General features: G+C 44.1%; 1 protein-coding gene across 4 annotated transcripts in view; it reads right to left on the reverse strand.

Moving 5' to 3' along the window:
* RTTN (rotatin) overlaps positions 1 to 12,081 on the reverse strand; it is a 143,552-nt gene extending 131,471 nt beyond the window's left edge. For 2 of the 4 annotated variants that reach the window (XM_072152311.1, XM_072152308.1), the window contains exons 1-3: positions 6,496 to 6,672; positions 3,897 to 3,967; positions 2,217 to 2,404 (exon numbers count right to left, since the gene is read on the reverse strand). In XM_072152311.1, coding sequence (XP_072008412.1) covers positions 2,217 to 2,404; positions 3,897 to 3,927 — 219 coding nt within the window. In that variant the 5' untranslated portion in view covers positions 3,928 to 3,967; positions 6,496 to 6,672. Of the gene's footprint in view, positions 1 to 2,216; positions 2,405 to 3,896; positions 3,968 to 4,606; positions 4,741 to 6,495; positions 6,673 to 12,062 lie in introns of those variants that run through there. The other 2 variants (XM_072152310.1, XM_072152309.1) reach the window with 2 other exon arrangements.
* Positions 12,082 to 20,432: the final 8,351 nt, after the last annotated feature.

Here is a 20,432-nt window from a genome sequence, read left to right on the forward strand (position 1 = left end):
CTGCTCTGGTTTGAAGTCACTTTGAGAAGCCTAAATAAAAGTAAAACCCCATAAATTAGCCCATTATAGAAACTACACCCCTCAACGTACGTAAAACAACTTTTATGAAGTTTGTTAACCCTGGTTTACAGGGGTTAAAACAAAATCAGATGCAATTTTGAAATTAATTTTTTTTTTTTACTAAATTAATGTGTTTTTCATAAAATGTACAAATTCTCAGTGGATAAAATACTAAAACGCTCCACAAAATTTGATACCCAATCCCTCCCGTGTATAATAATACCCCATATGTGGTGGTAACCTGCTGTATGGGCACACGCCAGGGCATTGAGGGGGAGCTGCGCCGTTCAGAGCAGATTATGCATTGTAACTTTATAATGGCTATACAATCTATTTTTTTGGCAATTTGGACATATAAGGGCTTATTTTTTGCGACATGAGATGCACTTTACAAATACTTCATTTTAGTGGGTCTGGAGCTTTTTGATGAGATTTTATTAACTCTTTAATGTATGGAGGAAAAGAAAATTGTCAGTTTTGGGTTCTTTTTTTTCTATATTTTGGGGGTCGTAAACCGTACACTAAAAATACTATATTTTTATTCTCTAGATCACTACGATTACGGTGATACCTCATTTATATAGTTTATATATTTTACAATTTTAGAGGAAAAAAACGAATATAAAGAAAATCTCATTTGTTTTTGCATCGCCATAACTTTAATATTTTTTGGTTGACAGTGCTAGTTTAGGGCTTATTTTTTACATGTTGAGTTGTCCTTTTCAGTGGTACCATTTTGGTGCACATAACTTTTCTTTGATCACTTTTTGGAACATTTTTGTGAAGGGATTTTATGAAAATTTACATTTTTGTCGTGTTTTGTTTTTACAGCGTTCACCATACGGGTCCAATAATGTTTCTGACTTATTGTACAGATTGTTACGGATGCGGCGATACCAAATATGTGGGTTTTTTTAATGATTTTCAGGTTTTTTCACTTTATTAGATGTGTATAGGGAATGTTTGTGTTTAGGGGACTTTAACTTTATTTAATTAATTCTTTTTATTCAAAAGTGTGTTTATTTAGCGTTTTTCACTTGTTCAAGCTATTCTTCCCCTAATACAGTGTAATACAGATGTCACAGCCGGGTCCTGCCTTCTGGCTCCCGGAAGGAGGATCGGACTGGCAGTCCCGGGGCTGCAATCGGAGCAGCGGACCTCCCCCGGTAAGCGCCGTGGGGGGGTCCGATTCCAGCTAAATGCCCCTGACACGCCGTGGTGTTAGGGGTTAACACCCACGATCTGAGAAATCTCCTATCGCGGGTGTTAGAGCTTCTGGCGCCGGCTCCTGAACGGAAGCTCCAGAAGCTTGACGTACTATTACTGCATTTTGCGGGAACGCACCTCCTGCCATGCAGTAATAGTACGTCAAATGTCGGGAAGGGGTTAAAGCATAAACACTCTGAAAAAGCAATGGGTGCAGCCATCCATATGGTCTCCCTAGACAGTAACAAGAGCAAATCTATAGGGTGTAATGCAGCATGTTACAGTCACATCTACTCCTCTGCTATAACATAAAGGATAGATAATATGACATGCTCGCTTTCTGTTTGTGGTGATCCCCTGTGCACCAATTTATCACTATGTATGTGTTATATGTCTGTATGTGAATTTTATTTGAAGCATGTATATTGGCATCCTAGCACAGCTAATGATGTCTCGTTTGTAGTGTCGGAACTGAAAGAACTGTATGGCCAGCAGACAGGAAGTCTTTGCATCACATTTCTGCGTGATGCAAGGACTCCCATTGTGTGCAATCTGTGCAGTTTGTGGGATCAGGCCAATATATGAATCTGTTTCCAAAGGCAACTCTTTTCAGCACATTTAAATAAACAGGGCATTTCATACTCTCCCTAAGGGTGCTGGTAATTCAGTGACGTAAACGATGGTGAAGGGTTTTATTTAATGGGAATTTGTCAGATTTGACTGTACAAAACTGCAGACTATAAGATGTTCATGCACACTATTTACCAGTTCTAGTAAATGGGTTTTTGGAAATAGCAAATCACACATGGGCTGATTCTGGACACAGTCAAGAATGTAGCCCAACACAGATATTTCTTCTATAGGAGAACTTCTATAGGACCACAAAACTTTCAGCATTAAACCTGTCACATGTAGAGGTATTTAACAATGCATATCAATCATATACGCACCTTTATCAGCTTACTTAGGAGTTGTAGTACTTCCTCCTTCATGGTTACTTCAGGGAAGTTGAACCATTCAAGAAGACAGACAAACAATGACTTTTCCTGTATTAGATCCACAGGGGTAAGTAGGTTATGATCCAGTTTACCAAGTATGTTTTTTAGTGCTCGCTCTCTTATTTCTGTAAGATGATGGCCTGAAGGAGATAAAACCAAGTTGTGTCAATAACAGTTTAATCTTTAGAAATTCCCTAAAAGTAGCCAAAATGTTATCATAGGGTCATCAAAGCAGGAGGAGGTGAGCTGAGCAGTTCTCATTCTTATTAATTAGTCTTTTATTCCTGCTTGTTCTGGGCTTAGGAGTCTGATGGGTGGTCCTACTTAGTGATTGAAAGCTTTCCCTTTATACAGTACCACCATTCCTGGATTCCTGAGACCTCCTGCTCTATAACATACTGTCTTCAGACTGAAATGCGTTTTGAAAATAATGGGGGAGAAGCATTAGGCTACATGCAGACAACTGTAGCCTAATGCTGGGACACAAACCTTGGGTTAGCACAGGGCCGTGTTCTGAAGAAGGGGGCAAGTGCTTCTCACTCTCCATAGAAAGCCAAGCGGCCACAATACAACACAACATAGGACATGCTCAATGCAATGTTACCAGGTGCCATAGACATCTATTATGGGGGCCATGTTCTGGTGCAGCTATATCATGGCCACCATTACAGTCGTGTACATGGGCCCTCTAAGTGTCGCACATTAGACCAGTGCAGAGCAGAACTAGATAGTATTATGCTGCGCCAGAATTATTAGTGGGTCTGATGCTGGATAATTAATCTGGTGCAGTAGAAGACTGGCGAGTCGTAACGTGCACCTCCTATTAGCTGTTCTTGTTTGCTGCAGCATATTTCTCATATTTTATCAGCATAAGTCTGAAAAATTACCCTCAATAAATGCATCGGTTGGCATTTCAAATGCAAAGTACCCCAGTATTCACGCATAGACAGATTAACACATCTCTGTATCCACGGGATAGGGCCTAACTTGCTGATAAGTGGGGGTCTCGGACCCCCAGGCCCCTCGTCCCTCTATCAGACTAACGGAGAAGACGGCCGAGCATGACGGTTCTGCTCCATTAATCTCTATGGAGCTGATGAAAATTGCCCAATCCCCGTCAGCTCCACAGAGACAACTATAGGGGTCCGAAGGACTTCTCGTTTTCGCGAACTGTGGGGGTCTCAGCACTGAGTCCCCCACTGATCAGTAAGTTAGGGCCTAGTTCATGGGAAAACCCCTTTAACAACCCTCAGCTACGGAAATGGCAGCCACGTCCTGTACCTGCTTTTTCTAGGGGTACATTCACAGAGATCTATACCTGACCTGCTGTAGCCGTCTGCGCTGCTCACGACTCCCCTATCCATAGAAAATAATGCTGCACGGCCATTCTTGCGGACAAAGATAAAGCATGCTTTATCTTTTTTTAGGCCACGGCTCGGAATGCTCACCATACCGAGCGCCATAGACTCCTTTGGGGAGTGTATATCCAGTTGTAAATTTGCAAATATACGTCCCTCATACGTTTGAGTTTTACTATCACAAAGTGGTAGATTTCTTTTAATAATATAGAACATTCTGACTGTAAGATATCTCGACGCTTGAGGTATACGAGCAGAGAAAATAAAATCTTACCAAGCTTCTTCACTAGTGAAGATAGATCCATGATGGTTTATTAAATCTTCTATTCTTAAGTTTACTATGTTCTGTTAAACAAAAATAATGCAATTTAATACAAAACACAGCATTACAAATACATCAGTAGTAACTCAGAGCATTCCAAAACCCCAAAACATTTTATTTTTATGTCAAAATACTATACCTCTATGGATGCTTGTTTTTTGTAATTTATATTATTCAACGATACCAATATTGTGCATTGTGAAGGAAACGCTAATTTATACATAGCAGTTTTACCCTCAACAACACAATGAGCTAAAAATAAAAATAAACGTGTACTCACCTCCTCTATTGCTACTGATGACTCTCGCCAGGGTCCGTCTGATCTGTGTCCCGATCTGTCTACAAGGGCACGGAAACTGTGCTTGGGGAGCTCCCGGCCGGCGGAGGTGGCTGGTCACTCCAACCCTTCCCTACCTCTCAGCACTGTATCAGGCGCTGGGATATGGTGACGGGTGGGCGTACCAAGCAACCTCGGCTGGCCGGAAGCTCCCCAATCAGATGGACCACGGCGCGGGACATCAGCAGTGACGGAGGAGGCGAGTACTAATTTTTTTGATCTCTCGGACAACCCCTTTAAAAGGGTTTGCCCATGTAATAAAGTTCTCAAATTACAACCCCCTAGTGATGTTTACACAAAAAAAAAAATAATTTTAACCCCTTACCTTACAATTTTACTATTGCTGTTTTAGCTCCTATCAATCCGTGATGGTCAGTGTGAAATTCCAGAGTGTGGGTGGGGACTCTCTAAGCAGACACTTCTCCTGTCTGCTAGATGCAGTGTGATCTCTGCCCCTCCCGCTCCATTACAAGACAAGCTCACACACAGGCACTTCCAGATACTTACAACCAGCAAGCAGTGTGCACAGACTTACTCTACAAGCTACATGCAAGATAAGGTCTCTATTGCAGGGGAAGGAGGCAAGGTCTGACAGTGTGTATTATAGCTGAGTTAGCAGTGTGTCATTGAGTGTTGTTATATCCATCTCATGGATCTCATTATCTCTCATCTCTGACCTGTCTCATATCTCTTGGTAAGATACTGGTGAATGTTCAGAAGCAAAATGAAAGTGTACATAAACACTGGATCCTGATAATCTAAACACATTTTAAACACACAGCATCTTATAGACCTAGAGGGATCCTAAAGAACCTGTCCTGTTTGACCATAGAAGTTAGAAGATTTATGGTTGGATCCCAGTGCAACCAAAATTGTATACACCTGGAAAATGCTGTATTTTTGTTAATAACAGTGAATTAGAGAATGTGTTCTTTTGTTATTCTGAGTAGATTTAAGATTCTAGTCTTTGTGGGAATACCCCTTTAATGAATCGGTTGCAGTCTGTTAAAATAATATCTGTGGGCACTGATATATTAAAAGGTATAACATTTAGTGCAGCCAAATGCTGTCTGTTCATAGGGGGAGATTTATCATACGCTGGCACCCCTCGCCATCATGAGGCTTAAAGCTCATGATGTATCTGCCAACACGCTGCGCTGGGGGACAAAACAACCCCCGGTCCGACCTGCGAACATTCAGCGGTATGTGCAAGTGCGCAGTTGCAGGGCAAGTGGTGTGGTTGTAGAGGTGGCATAGCCGTGATAACCACAATTTCTTGCATTACTGGAGTAGAAGCCAGTGGCGTAACTAGGAGTGGCAGGGCCCCATAAGCAGGCTTCTGCATGGGGCCTCCCACTTAAAAACTATATACACTTATGCTCATAAAGAGCATATACACACACATACAGTGACATTTACGGACACACAGCATATATACACACATACAGTATATGCAGACGCCATACACACATACACATCACAGATGCAGCATATATACATCACATATATGTTATATACATATTATGCAGCATAATATGGATATAATGATGCACATCCTCCACTCTTTAGTGTGTCAGGTCGGATGCTGGGGCCCCCTGACACTGTGGGCCTCATAACGGCTGTTATGGCTGCTACCACTGTAGTTACGCCCCTGGTAGAAGCACTGATAATTGTCCTCCATAAAATGGACAGTGCACAACCAATTTTAACTGTTGTGTACATCAGCCCTTAATGTTATCGGCTATTGACAAGATAGTGGATAACATGCGGATCCGTAGGGCTCCAAGTGCTGGGATCTCCAATGACCACAACAGGAGTCGCAGATGAAGTGAAAGTCGTACATGAGCGCAGCAGCTTCATCTATCTCCATGGCATTGGAGGAGATAGTGGAGTATCATTACCACTGAGGATTATCAGAGAATCAACAGGGAATGCATACTTCCCCAGTGCATGGAAACCCCCTTTAAGGATAGGTTTAATACTTGTGAAGTGCTCCAGCTCCTGATACACTGATGTGTTGATCTGCTGTAGCCAAAGATCAATAATCGAATGTCCGAAAGAGCACACAAATAGAAGCACACCTTACGGCCAATACCTGGATACATGTAAGGGAAGCTGCACCTGTGTGACCTGGACTGCTGGGCTTTCTAGTGCAGCTACAGGTGCATTTCTCCATCAGCTCATCGTCGGATGTGAACACAAAGCGTCACCTACCTCTCCCGGTGACAGCCGCGGCAGCCAGGCCCCTGCACACCGGCTCATGCGCTGCAGGTGACAGATACAGGTAACGGACGGTTACCGGGTACAGAAAGCTTCACACTAACCCGAAACCACTGCACTTCCCGGCTGCTCGCAGCCCCGCCCACTCACAGCTAATCAGCATAGCTTTTACCAGTAACTAATCAGCGGCGCTGTTACATTTTCTGCAGCATGAGGCACAAACGAGAGAAGCGATAGGATTGGCTGGCAGCATTTGCCTGAGGGTTTGTCTATGTACACAGTGAGCTGTGGAGGGAAGAAAGGAGGGAGATTTGTAAAACTTTCCTGGTGGAGCAGTGAAGCATGTCATCCCTGCGGCCACTCTCCACACCACTGGAGACATAAGAGTACTGGATAATCATTACATTATTTATTGTTCAAGGCTAGCCAGATCCATGAGGTATAAACAGCTAAAATTTGCATGAAAACAGAAATAAACAACCATAGAATTGGTAAAATGAGTTTATGCCACTGCTCTGACTCCACCATCAAACAAAGCAGTCACATTGTTAGGGAAACCTGCCAATACCTCTCCTCCCTCATCCCAGTACGACAACCAGGTTTGTAACTACAGTGGTAGCAGCCGCTATGGGGCCCTCAATGTCAGGGGGCCCCGTCATCCAACCTGATAATAAAGAATGGATGTATGCACTCACCGGCCACTTTATTAGGTACACCTGTCCAACTGCTCGTTAGCACTTAATTTCTAATCAGCCAATCACATGGCGGCAACTCAGTGCATTTAGGCATCTAGACATGGTCAAGACAATCTGCAGTTCAAACCGAGCATCAGCATACCTCCCAACTTTTGGGCGAGAGAAAGAGGGACAAAAAGCCCCTCCCCTTTTTCCAAACCACGCCCATTGCCACACCCACAAGCATAATATAATATTGACCTTGATGGTCCCCACATAGAACAATGCCCCTTACTTTGCCTCCACCCCCCGTGGACCCGTATAATTACACTTAATGCAACTCTCCAGTATCCTCCTGTTCCCCATCCTTCTCCAGTATCCTCCATCCTCCTCCTGTCCTCCATCCTTCTCCAGTATCCTCCATCCTCCTCCTGTCCTCCATCCTTCTCCAGTATCCTCCATCCTCCTCCTGTCCTCCATCCTTCTCCAGTATCCTCCATCCTCCTCCTGTCCTCCATCCTTCTCCAGTATCCTCCATCCTCCTCCTGTCCTCCATCCTTCTCCAGTATCCTCCATCCTCCTCCTGTCCTCCATCCTTCTCCAGTATCCTCCATCCTCCTCCTGTTCCCCATCCTTCTCCAGTATCCTCCATCCTCCTCCTGTCCTCCATCCTTCTCCAGTATCCTCCATCCTCCTCCTGTCCTCCATCCTTCTCCAGTATCCTCCATCCTCCTCCTGTCCTCCATCCTTCTCCAGTATCCTCCATCCTCCTCCTGTCCTCCATCCTTCTCCAGTATCCTCCATCCTCCTCCTGTCCTCCATCCTCCTCCTGTCCTCCATCCTCCTCCTGTCCTCCATCCTTCTCCAGTATCCTCCATCCTCCTCCTGTCCTCCATCCTCCTCCTGTCCTCCATCCTTCTCCAGTATCCTCCATCCTCCTCCTGTCCTCCATCCTCCTCCTGTCCTCCATCCTCCTCCTGTGACCTCCATCCTCCTCCTGTGACCTCCATCCTCCTCCTGTGACCTCCATCCTCCTCCTGTGACCTCCATCCTCCTCCTGTGGCCTCCATCCTCCTCCTGTGGCCTCCATCCTCCTCCTGCAGCTCCTGTCCTCCAGCCTCTTCCGGTGTCCTCCAGCAGCCTCCTCCAGTGTCCCCCAGCAGCCTTCACCTGTCCCCCCAGTAGCCTCCTCCTGTCCCCCCAGCAGCCTCCTCCTGTCCCCCCAGCAGCCTTCACTGTCCCCCAGCAGCCTCCTCCTGTCCCCCAGCAGCCTTCACTGTCCCCCAGCAGCCTCCTCCTGTCCCCCAGTAGCCTCCTCCTGTCCCCCAGTAGCCTCCTCCTGTCCCCCAGTAGCCTCCTCCTGTCCCCCAGTAGCCTCCTCCTGCCCCCCAGTAGCCTCCTCCTGTCCCCCAGTAGCCTCCACTGTCCCCCAGTAGTCTCCACTGTCCCCCAGTAGCCTCCTCCTGTCCCCCAGCAGCCTTCACTGTCCCCCAGTAGCCTCCTCCTGTCCCCCAGTAGCCTCCTCCTGTCCCCCAGTAGCCTCCTCCTGTCCCCCAGTAGCCTCCACCTGTCCCTCAGCAGCCTCCTCCTGTCCCCCAGTAGCCTCCTCCTGTCCCCCCAGCAGCCTTCACTGTCCCCCAGCAGCCTCCTCCTGTCCCCCAGCAGCCTTCACTGTCCCCCAGCAGCCTCCTCCTGTCCCCCAGTAGCCTCCTCCTGTCCCCCAGTAGCCTCCTCCTGTCCCCCAGTAGCCTCCTCCTATCCCCCAGTAGCCTCCTCCTGTCCCCCAGTAGCCTCCTCCTGTCCCCCAGTAGCCTCCTCCTGTCCCCCAGTAGCCTCCTCCTGTCCCCCAGTAGTCTCCACTGTCCCCCAGTAGCCTCCACTGTCCCCCAGTAGTCTCCACTGTCCCCCAGTAGCCTCCTCCTGTCCCCCAGCAGCCTTCACTGTCCCCCAGTAGCCTCCTCCTGTCCCCCAGTAGCCTCCTCCTGTCCCCCAGTAGCCTCCTCCTGTCCCCCAGTAGCCTCCTCCTGTCCCCCAGTAGCCTCCACCTGTCCCTCAGCAGCCTTCACTGTCCCCCAGTAGCCTCCTCCTGTCCCCCAGTAGCCTCCTCCTGTCCCCCAGTAGCCTCCACTGTCCCCCAGTAGCCTCCTCCTGTCCCCCAGTAGCCTTCACTGCCCCCCAGTAGCCTCCTCCTGTCCCCCAGCAGCCTTCAACAGTGCCCTGCAGCCTTCACCTGTGTCCTCCAGCTCTCCTTGTCCTGTATCCTCCTCCTGGCCCCCTCTTCCTGTGGCCCCCTGTCCCCATGTTCTTACCTACTTCTCCCGGGCTCCGACTTGACTCGCGGAGGGGGCGGGGCCAGCCGGGGGCGGAGCTACCGTCTCACATGACTTCATCATGTGAGGAGGTAGCAGGGGCTGGTCCCGCCTCCTCCTGGCTCCGATGCTTCCGCTGCTCTGCAGCTCTTATCTACGGGGCCAGGAGGAGGCGGGACAAAGCGGGGGAGAGGGGGGGGAGCCGTGACATTCTCCCAACCGCCCGTGACGCGTGTACAGAGCCCAAAAAACGGGACTGTCACGTCAAAAACGGGACGGTTGGGAGGTATGCATCAGTATGGGGAAGAAAGGTGATTTGAGTGCCTTTGAACGTGGCATGGTTGTTGGTGCCAGAAGGGCTGGTCTGAGTATTTCAGAAACTGCTGATCTACTGGGATTTTCACGCACAACCATCTCTAGGGTTTACAGTGAATGGTCCGAAAAAGAAAAAACATCCAGTGAGCGGCAGTTCTGTGGGCGGAAATGCCTTGTTGATGCCAGAGTTCCAAGGAGAATGGGCAGACTGGTTTGAGCTGATAGAAAGGCAACAGTGACTCAAATCGCCACCCGTTACAACCAAGGTAGGCAGAAGAGCATCTCTGAACGCACAGTACATCGAACTTTGAGGCAGATGGGCTACAGCAGCAGAAGACCACACTGGGTGCCACTCCTTTCAGCTAAGAACAGGAAACTGAGGCTACAATTTGCACAAGCTCATCAAAATTGGACAATAGAAGATTGGAAAAACGTTGCCTGGTCTGATGAGTCTTGATTTCTGCTGCGACATTCGGATGGTTGGGTCAGAATTTGGCGTCAACAACATGAAAGCATGGATCCATCCTGCCTTGTATCAACGGTTCAGGCCGGTGGTGTCATGGTGTGGGGAATATTTTCTTGGCACTCTTTGGGCCCCTTGGTACCAATTGAGCATCGTTGCAATGCCACAGCCTACCTGAGTATTGTTGCTGACCATGTCCATCCCTTTATGACCACAATGTACCCAACATTGTTGCCGCTATTTGTGATTGGCTGATTAGAAATTAAGTGTTAACGAGCAGTTGGACAGGTGTACCTAATAAAGTGGCCGGTGAGTGTATACATAGTCACAGCACATTTCCCCCAGTATATAGGCGTCACGGGTGCTTCCGCAACCCACATCTCGGATTGCGTGCTCACTTGTACCCCAGCGCCCCCATTGATTGGTGCTGGCCATTCACAGAATTCCTGATAAGCCAGTGCAACACCCCTGCCAATACATGGTCAGAGGGGTAATTGCGAACAGTGTCCTTTTCAGGTTAGGAGCTGACAGAGGGAGTCGCAAACCTTCCAGGAAGGTTCTAGACCTGGTCATCAGGGGTTAACAGTGGTAGATACTGCCTATGCAGGCAAAGGTTAACTATTCTAAAGTTATCATCCAATTGTATTCCTTTATGTGAACTGGAGTGTGATTGGAGACAGAGCCACCACCTGACTAGGGAATGACCAAACCCCTGGAAAGGAAGGGGAAAGGTCTTCTTCTACAGCCACAAAGAGATAGTGTGACGCACACCTTCAATGCTACACACAGAATACGCAGGACAAAGCTGCAGCTTCCATATCTGGACACAGCTACATCCCAGCCTGCACCTACCGCTACATCCCAACCTACACCTACTACTATTTCTGAGGATCACTCTCCATGGCCACTCCAGTAATCCAGAATCTCCAACAATCCGGCATCTGTAACAAGAACGTTTGGCCCGTTGCCTGCAGGTGTTGTAATAAAGAACCGTGAATTATTTTGCACAACGCTGCCTCCGTCTGTTCCCTGGATACGGCTGTAACACCAAGGGCTCCCCATCCATTACCAAGGGGCTCATAATACAGACACAAAAAGTTGCACCAGGGAGATCGAGTACATCAGCATCTCCCTCCATGTTTCTTGCACACACCACCTGCTGTAGACCTGTCAGGCTGCAGGACAGCCCTCTGGTCCCCATACCAAGCACTGTAACAACAGCGTTCCCTAGGCCGCAACCACCAGCCACTCCGGTATTCTGGGCTAGGCCCTGGTGGGGGATGTTGCACCAGCCTCTTTCTGCACACCCCGCCGGATCTTTGTGCCTTATAGCTATTGAGAAAGCTTGTTCCTGATGCGCTGTTTTTACTCTGTGATTTACGCTGTGATTTCCTGTTGTGACCCTGGTTCTGTTAAATGCACTCAACCTTTAACCCCTTAGCGACCAGTTCCTTTTTTGTCTTTGTGTTTTCAATATTCAAAAATCCATAACTTTTTAGTTTTCCATGTAAAGAACTCCGTGGGGGCTTGTTTTCTTTTTAGCAAAATTGCAATTCATAATGACAGTATTAAATATTCCATGCCATGTACTTGGAAGTGGGGGAAAAAATTCCAAATGTAGTGAAATTGGTGAAAAAAATGCAATTGCACTGTTTTCTTGTAGGCTTGCTTTTTACAGCTTTCACTGTGCGTTATGGTCATCTTGTACCGTGCATTAATCCTGATGTGAGTTTTGTGCTTTTAGTACTATGTTCTGCTATAAGTTTTAAATCTGCCTTTGACTACCTTTCTGAACCTTACCCACAACCTCTCCTGGCGGTTCCATGAACCATGAACCAGATAACAGGGGCAGCACAAACCATCTTCTGATGCTTCTTTGAAGAGCTCCAAAGCTTGAATGAGCAGTGAGGCTGTCCCAGCTGCCAGCTGAACCTGGCCCTTTATGATGTCATAGTCCCAGTTTCCAAGGAGCTCAACTATGACACATGCAGTGTTCTGTTTTATGCAAGTTAGCCTCAAGGTTTATTCTTGTGGCAGCAAACTTGAATCTTTTCCTCTGGGGAAGCCATTTTTAATCTCCATTGCCAAACTTCTCTGATACACAAATGGCACTTTGAAGCACCTAAAATAAAGACAACTGTCTACAAGGTAATAGGATTGAGCACAAACCAGCAGTACAGACAACTCTATTGATGTTTTTTAATATTCACTTTTCATGTTGCATAACTCATATCTACATTGACATTGATGCTTCAGATGTTGCAAAAAACTTGTGGAATTTTCCTTAAATTGTTATACAAATGAAGCATGGATAACCCTAATTAAAAGGATTCAACTTACGAAAAAAGAGGACAATGACACAATAGGTAGGAAACTAAATGCAATTCAAGAAGGAGGTCTTGCATCCAGGTATATATGCTTCCATTAGATAAAACCTTTCATTCCAGTTAAAAAGTCAGATTTTTAATTGGATTAATAAAGATGGCTGTTTAGCAGCAGAAGCAAGCATCTCAGGCTGATGCTACTTTGCATTGAGTTATCTGGGCATGGGGAGTGCAAGTCTTGATATGGATTTGTGCTTCTGGTAATATGCACCAAAAACATATTTATGTGTAGTAAGAAAGGGGATAGGTTAGGGGAAAAGGGAGACTTACTTCTACCTTATGGTCATCTTGTACCTTGCATCAATCCTGATGTAAGTTTTGTGCATTCAATATTATGTTCTGCTTTAAGCTTTAAATCTGCCTCTGACTACCTTTCTCGACCTGGCCCATTACCCCTCCTGGGGGTTCCATGAACACTCAGATAACAGGACTAGCACAAGCCATCTTCTGATGCTTCCATGAAGAGCTCCAAAGCTTGAATGAGCAGTGAGGCTGTCCCAGCTGCCAGTAGAATCTGGCCCTTTATGATGTCATGGTCCCCGTTTCCAAGGAGCTTAACTATGACACGTGCAGTGTTCCATTTTATGCAAGTAAGCCTCACAGTTTCTTCTTGTGGTCAGCCAACTTGAATCATATCCTCTGTGGAAGCCATTTTGAATCTCCATTGCCAAACCTCTCTCACACACAAATGGCACAAATGGCTCTTGTAAGCACCTAAAATGAAGGCAGCTTCCTACAAGGTAAAATGATTAAGCACAAACCAGGAGCACAGACATCTATATTCATGCTCTTTAATATTTCTTTTTCAGTTTGCATAACTCATAACTACATTGACATTGATGCTTCAGATGTTGCAAAAAAACTTGTGGAATTTTCCTAAAATGTTATAAAAATGAGGCATGGATAACCCTAATTAAAAGGATTTAACTGAAGGCAAAAGAGGACAATGACACATTTGGTTGGATGTAGGGAAGTAAATGCATTTCATGACGGAGGTCCTACATCCAGCCATATATGCTTCCATTAGATGTAGACCTTTCATTCCAATGAAAAAGTATGATTTTTAATTAGATTAATAAAGATCAGTGTTTAGTAGCAGAAGCAAGCATCTCAGGCTGATGCTACTTTGTATAGAGATATCTGGGCATGGGTAATGGAGGTCTTGATATTAATTAGTCCTTCTGGTAATATGTACCAAAAACATATTTATGTGTAGTATGATAGGGGATAGTGTAGAGGGATAAGGGACATTTACCTAAACGTTATGGTCATCTTGTACCGTGCATTAATCCTGATGTGAGTTTTGTGCTTTTAGTACTATGTTCTGCTATAAGTTTTAAATCTGCCTTTGACTACCTTTCTGGACCTTACCCACAACCTCTCCTGGCGGTTCCATGAACCATGAACCAGATAACAGGGGCAGCACAAACCATCTTCTGATGCTTCTTTGAAGAGCTCCAAAGCTTGAATGAGCAGTGAGGCTGTCCCAGCTGCCAGCAGAACCTGGCCCTTTATGATGTCATAGTCCCAGTTTCCAAGGAGCTTAACTATGACACGTGCAGTGTTCCGTTTTATGCAAGTAAGCCTCACAGTTTCTTCTTGTGGTCAGCCAACTTGAATCATATCCTCTGTGGAAGCCATTTTGAATCTCCATTGCCAAACCTCTCTCACACACAAATGGCACAAATGGCTCTTGCAAGCACCTAAAATGAAGGCAACTGCCTACAAGGTAAAATGATTAAGCACAAACCAGGAGCACAGACATCTATATTCATGCTCTTTAATATTTCTTTTTCAGTTTGCATAACTCATAACTACATTGACATTGATGCTTCAGATGTTGCAAAAAAACTTGTGGAATTTTCCTAAAATGTTATAAAAATGAGGCATGGATAACCCTAATTGAAAGGATTTAACTGAAGGCAAAAGAGGACAATGACACATTTGGTTGGATGTTGGGAAGTAAATGCATTTCATGACGGAGGTCCTACATCCAGCCATATATGCTTCCATTAGATGTAGGCCTTTCATTCCAATGAAAAAGTATGATTTTTAATTAGATTAATAAAGATCAGTGTTTAGTAGCAGAAGCAAGCATCTCAGGCTGATGCTACTTTGTGTAGAGATATCTGGGCATGGGTAATGGAGGTCTTGATATTAATTAGTCCTTCTGGTAATACGCACCAAAAACATATTTATGTGTAGTATGTTAGGTGATAGTGTAGAGGGATAAGGGACATTTACCTAAACGTTATGGTCATCTTGTACCGTGCATTAATCCTGATGTGAGTTTTGTGCTTTTAGTACTATGTTCTGCTATAAGTTTTAAATCTGCCTTTGACTACCTTTCTGGACCTTACCCACAACCTCTCCTAGCAGTTCCATGAACCATGAACCAGATAACAGGGGCAGCACAAACCATCTTCTGATGGTTCTTTGAAGAGCTCCAAAGCTTGAATGAGCAGTGAGGCTGTCCCAGCTGCCAGCAGAACCTGGCCCTTTATGATGTCATAGTCCCAGTTTCCAAGGAGCTCAACTATGACACATGCAGTGTTCTGTTTTATGCAAGTTAGCCTCAAGGTTTATTCTTGTGGCATCAAACTTGAATCTTTTCCTCTGGGGAAGCCATTTTTAATCTCCATTGCCAAACTTCTCTGATACACAAATGGCACTTTGAAGCACCTAAAATAAAGACAACTGTCTACAAGGTAAAAGGATTGAGCACAAACCAGCAGTACAGACAACTCTATTGATGTTTTTTAATATTCATTTTTCATGTTGCATAACTCATATCTACATTGACATTGATGCTTCAGATGTTGCAAAAAACTTGTGGAATTTTCCTTAAATTGTTATACAAATGAAGCATGGATAACCCTAATTAAAAGGATTCAACTTACGAAAAAAGAGGACAATGACACAATAGGTAGGAAACTAAATGCACTTCAAGAAGGAGGTCTTGCATCCAGGTATATATGCTTCCATTAGATAAAACCTTTCATTCCAGTTAAAAAGTCAGATTTTTAATTGGATTAATAAAGATGGCTGTTTAGCAGCAGAAGCAAGCATCTCAGGCTGATGCTACTTTGCATTGAGTTATCTGGGCATGGGGAGTGCAAGTCTTGATATGGATTTGTGCTTCTGGTAATATGCACCAAAAACATATTTATGTGTAGTAAGAAAGGGGATAGGTTAGGGGAAAAGGGAGACTTACTTCTACCTTATGGTCATCTTGTACCTTGCATCAATCCTGATGTAAGTTTTGTGCATTCAATATTATGTTCTGCTTTAAGCTTTAAATCTGCCTCTGACTACCTTTCTCGACCTGGCCCATTACCCCTCCTGGGGGTTCCATGAACACTCAGATAACAGGACTAGCACAAACCATCTTCTGATGCTTCTATGAAGAGCTCCAAAGCTTGAATGAGCAGTGAGGCTGTCCCAGCTGCCAGTAGAATCTGGCCCTTTATGATGTCATGGTCCCCGTTTCCAAGGAGCTTAACTATGACACGTGCAGTGTTCCATTTTATGCAAGTAAGCCTCACAGTTTCTTCTTGTGGTCAGCCAACTTGAATCATATCCTCTGTGGAAGCCATTTTGAATCTCCATTGCCAAACCTCTCTCACACACAAATGGCACAAATGGCTCTTGTAAGCACCTAAAATGAAGGCAGCTTCCTACAAGGTAAAATGATTAAGCACAAACCAGGAGCACAGACATCTATATTCATGCTCTTTAATATTTCTTTTTCAGTTTGCATAACTCATAACTACATTGACATTGATGCTTCAGATGTTGCAAAAAAACTTGTGGAATTTTCCTAAAATGTTATAAAAATGAGGCATGGATAACCCTAATTAAAAGGATTTAACTGAAGGCAAAAGAGGACAATGACACATTTGGTTGGATGTAGGGAAGTAAATGCATTTCATGACGGAGGTCCTACATCCAGCCATATATGCTTCCATTAGATGTAGGCCTTTCATTCCAATGAAAAAGTATGATTTTTAATTAGATTAATAATGATCAGTGTTTAGTAGCAGAAGCAAGCATCTCAGGCTGATGCTACTTTGTATAGAGATATCTGGGCATGGGTAATGGAGGTCTTGATATTAATTAGTCCTTCTGGTAATATGTACCAAAAACATATTTATGTGTAGTATGATAGGGGATAGTGTAGAGGGATAAGGGACATTTACCTAAACGTTATGGTCATCTTGTACCGTGCATTAATCCTGATGTGAGTTTTGTGCTTTTAGTACTATGTTCTGCTATAAGTTTTAAATCTGCCTTTGACTACCTTTCTGGACCTTACCCACAACCTCTCCTGGCGGTTCCATGAACCATGAACCAGATAACAGGGGCAGCACAAACCATCTTCTGATGCTTCTTTGAAGAGCTCCAAAGCTTGAATGAGCAGTGAGGCTGTCCCAGCTGCCAGCAGAACCTGGCCCTTTATGATGTCATAGTCCCAGTTTCCAAGGAGCTCAACTATGACACATGCAGTGTTCTGTTTTATGCAAGTTAGCCTCAAGGTTTATTCTTGTGGCAGCAAACTTGAATCTTTTCCTCTGGGGAAGCCATTTTTAATCTCCATTGCCAAACTTCTCTGATACACAAATGGCACTTTGAAGCATCTAAAATAAAGACAACTGTCTACAAGGTAAAAGGATTGAGCACAAACCAGCAGTACAGACAACTCTATTAATGTGTTTTAATATTCATTTTTCATGTTGCATAACTCATATCTACATTGACATTGATGCTTCAGATGTTGCAAGAAACTTGTGGAATTTTCCTTAAATTGTTATACAAATGATGCATGGATAACCCTAATTAAAAGGATTCAACTTACGAAAAAAGAGGACAATGACACAATAGGTAGGGAACTAAATGCACTTCAAGAAGGAGGTCTTGCATCCAGGTATATATGCTTCCATTAGATAAAACCTTTCATTCCAGATAAAAAGTCAGATTTTTAATTGGATTAATAAAGATGGCTGTTTAGCAGCAGAAGCAAGCATCTCAGGCTGATTCTACTTTGCATTGAGTTATCTGGGCATGGGGAGTGCAAGTCTTGATATTGATTTGTGCTTCTGGTAATATGCACCAAAAACAGATTTATGTGTAGTAAGAAAGGGGATAGGTTAGGGGAAAAGGGAGACTTACTTCTACCTTATGGTCATCTTGTACCTTGCATCAATCCTGATGTAAGTTTTGTGCATTCAATATTATGTTCTGCTTTAAGCTTTAAATCTGCCTCTGACTACCTTTCTCGACCTGGCCCATTACCCCTCCTGGGGGTTCCATGAACACTCAGATAACAGGACTAGCACAAACCATCTTCTGATGCTTCCATGAAGAGCTCCAAAGCTTGAATGAGCAGTGAGGCTGTCCCAGCTGCCAGTAGAATCTGGCCCTTTATGATGTCATGGTCCCCGTTTCCAAGGAGCTTAACTATGACACGTGCAGTGTTCCATTTTATGCAAGTAAGCCTCACAGTTTCTTCTTGTGGTCAGCCAGCTTGAATCATATCCTCTGTGGAAGCCATTTTGAATCTCCATTGCCAAACCTCTCTCACACACAAATGGCACAAATGGCTCTTGTAAGCACCTAAAATGAAGACAACTGCCTACAAGGTAAAATGATTAAGCACAAACCAGGAGCACAGACATCTATATTCATGCTCTTTAATATTTCTTTTTCAGTTTGCATAACTCATAACTTCATTGACATTGATGCTTCACATGTTGCAAAAAAACTTGTGGAATTTTCCTAAAATGTTATAAAAATGAGGCATGGATAACCCTAATTAAAAGGATTTAACTGAAGGCAAAAGAGGACAATGACACATTTGGTTGGATGTAGGGAAGTAAATGCATTTCATGACGGAGGTCCTACATCCAGCCATATATGCTTCCATTAGATGTAGGCCTTTCATTCCAATGAAAAAGTATGATTTTTAATTAGATTAATAATGATCAGTGTTTAGTAGCAGAAGCAATCATCTCAGGCTGATGCTACTTTGTATAGAGATATCTGGGCATGGGTAATGGAGGTCTTGATATTAATTAGTCCTTCTGGTAATACGCACCAAAAACATATTTATGTGTAGTATGTTAGGTGATAGTGTAGAGGGATAAGGGACATTTACCTAAACGTTATGGTCATCTTGTACCGTGCATTAATCCTGATGTGAGTTTTGTGCTTTTAGTACTATGTTCTGCTATAAGTTTTAAATCTGCCTTTGACTACCTTTCTGGACCTTACCCACAACCTCTCCTAGCAGTTCCATGAACCAGATAACAGGGGCAGCACAAACCATCTTCTGATGGTTCTTTGAAGAGCTCCAAAGCTTGAATGAGCAGTGAGGCTGTCCCAGCTGCCAGCAGAACCTGGCCCTTTATGATGTCATAGTCCCAGTTTCCAAGGAGCTCAACTATGACACATGCAGTGTTCTGTTTTATGCAAGTTAGCCTCAAGGTTTATTCTTGTGGCAGCAAACTTGAATCTTTTCCTCTGGGGAAGCCATTTTTAATCTCCATTGCCAAACTTCTCTGATACACAAATGGCACTTTGAAGCACCTAAAATAAAGACAACTGTCTACAAGGTAAAAGGATTGAGCACAAACCAGCAGTACAGACAACTCTATTGATGTTTTTTAATATTCATTTTTCATGTTGCATAACTCATATCTACATTGACATTGATGCTTCAGATGTTGCAAAAAACTTGTGGAATTTTCCTTAAATTGTTATACAAATGAAGCATGGATAACCCTAATTAAAAGGATTCAACTTACGAAAAAAGAGGACAATGACACAATAGGTAGGGAACTAAATGCACATCAAGAAGGAGGTCTTGCATCCAGGTATATATGCTTCCATTAGATAAAACCTTTCATTCCAGTTAAAAAGTCAGATTTTTCATTGGATTAATAAAGATGGCTGTTTAGGTGCAGAAGCAAGCATCTCAGGCTGATTCTACTTTGCATATATCTGGGCATGGGGAGTGCAAGTCTTGATATGTATTTGTGCTTCTGGTAATATGCACCAAAAACATATTTATGTGTAGTAAGAAAGGGGATAGGTTAGGGGAAAAGGGAGACTTATTTCTACCTTATGGTCATCTTGTACCTTGCATCAATCCTGATGTAAGTTTTGTGCATTCAATATTATGTTCTGCTTTAAGTTTTAAATCTGCCTCTGACTACCGTTCTGGACCTGGCCCATTACCCCTCCTGGGGGTTCCATGAACACTCAGATAACAGGACTAGCACAAACCATCTTCTGATGCTTCCATGAAGAGCTCCAAAGCTTGAATGAGCAGTGAGGCTGTTCCAGCTGCCAGTAGAATCTGGCCCTTTATGATGTCATGGTCCCCGTTTTCAAGGAGCTTAACTATGACACGTGCAGTGTTCCGTTTTATGCAAGTAAGCCTCACAGTTTCTTCTTGTGGTCAGCCAACTTGAATCATATCCTCTGTGGAAGCCATTTTGAATCTCCATTGCCAAACCTCTCTCACACACAAATGGCACAAATGGCTCTTGCAAGCACCTAAAATGAAGACAACTGCCTACAAGGTAAAATGATGAAGCACAAACCAGGAGCACAGACATATATATTCATGCTCTTTAATATTTCTTTTTCAGTTTGCATAACTCATAACTACATTGACATTGATGCTTCAGATGTTGCAAAAAAACTTGTGGAATTTTCCTAAAATGTTATAAAAATGAGGCATGGATAACCCTAATTAAAAGGATTTAACTGAAGGCAAAAGAGG

The sequence above is a fragment of the Engystomops pustulosus genome, chromosome 5 (assembly GCF_040894005.1).
Source record: "Engystomops pustulosus chromosome 5, aEngPut4.maternal, whole genome shotgun sequence".
Lineage (NCBI taxonomy): Eukaryota > Metazoa > Chordata > Amphibia > Anura > Leptodactylidae > Engystomops > Engystomops pustulosus.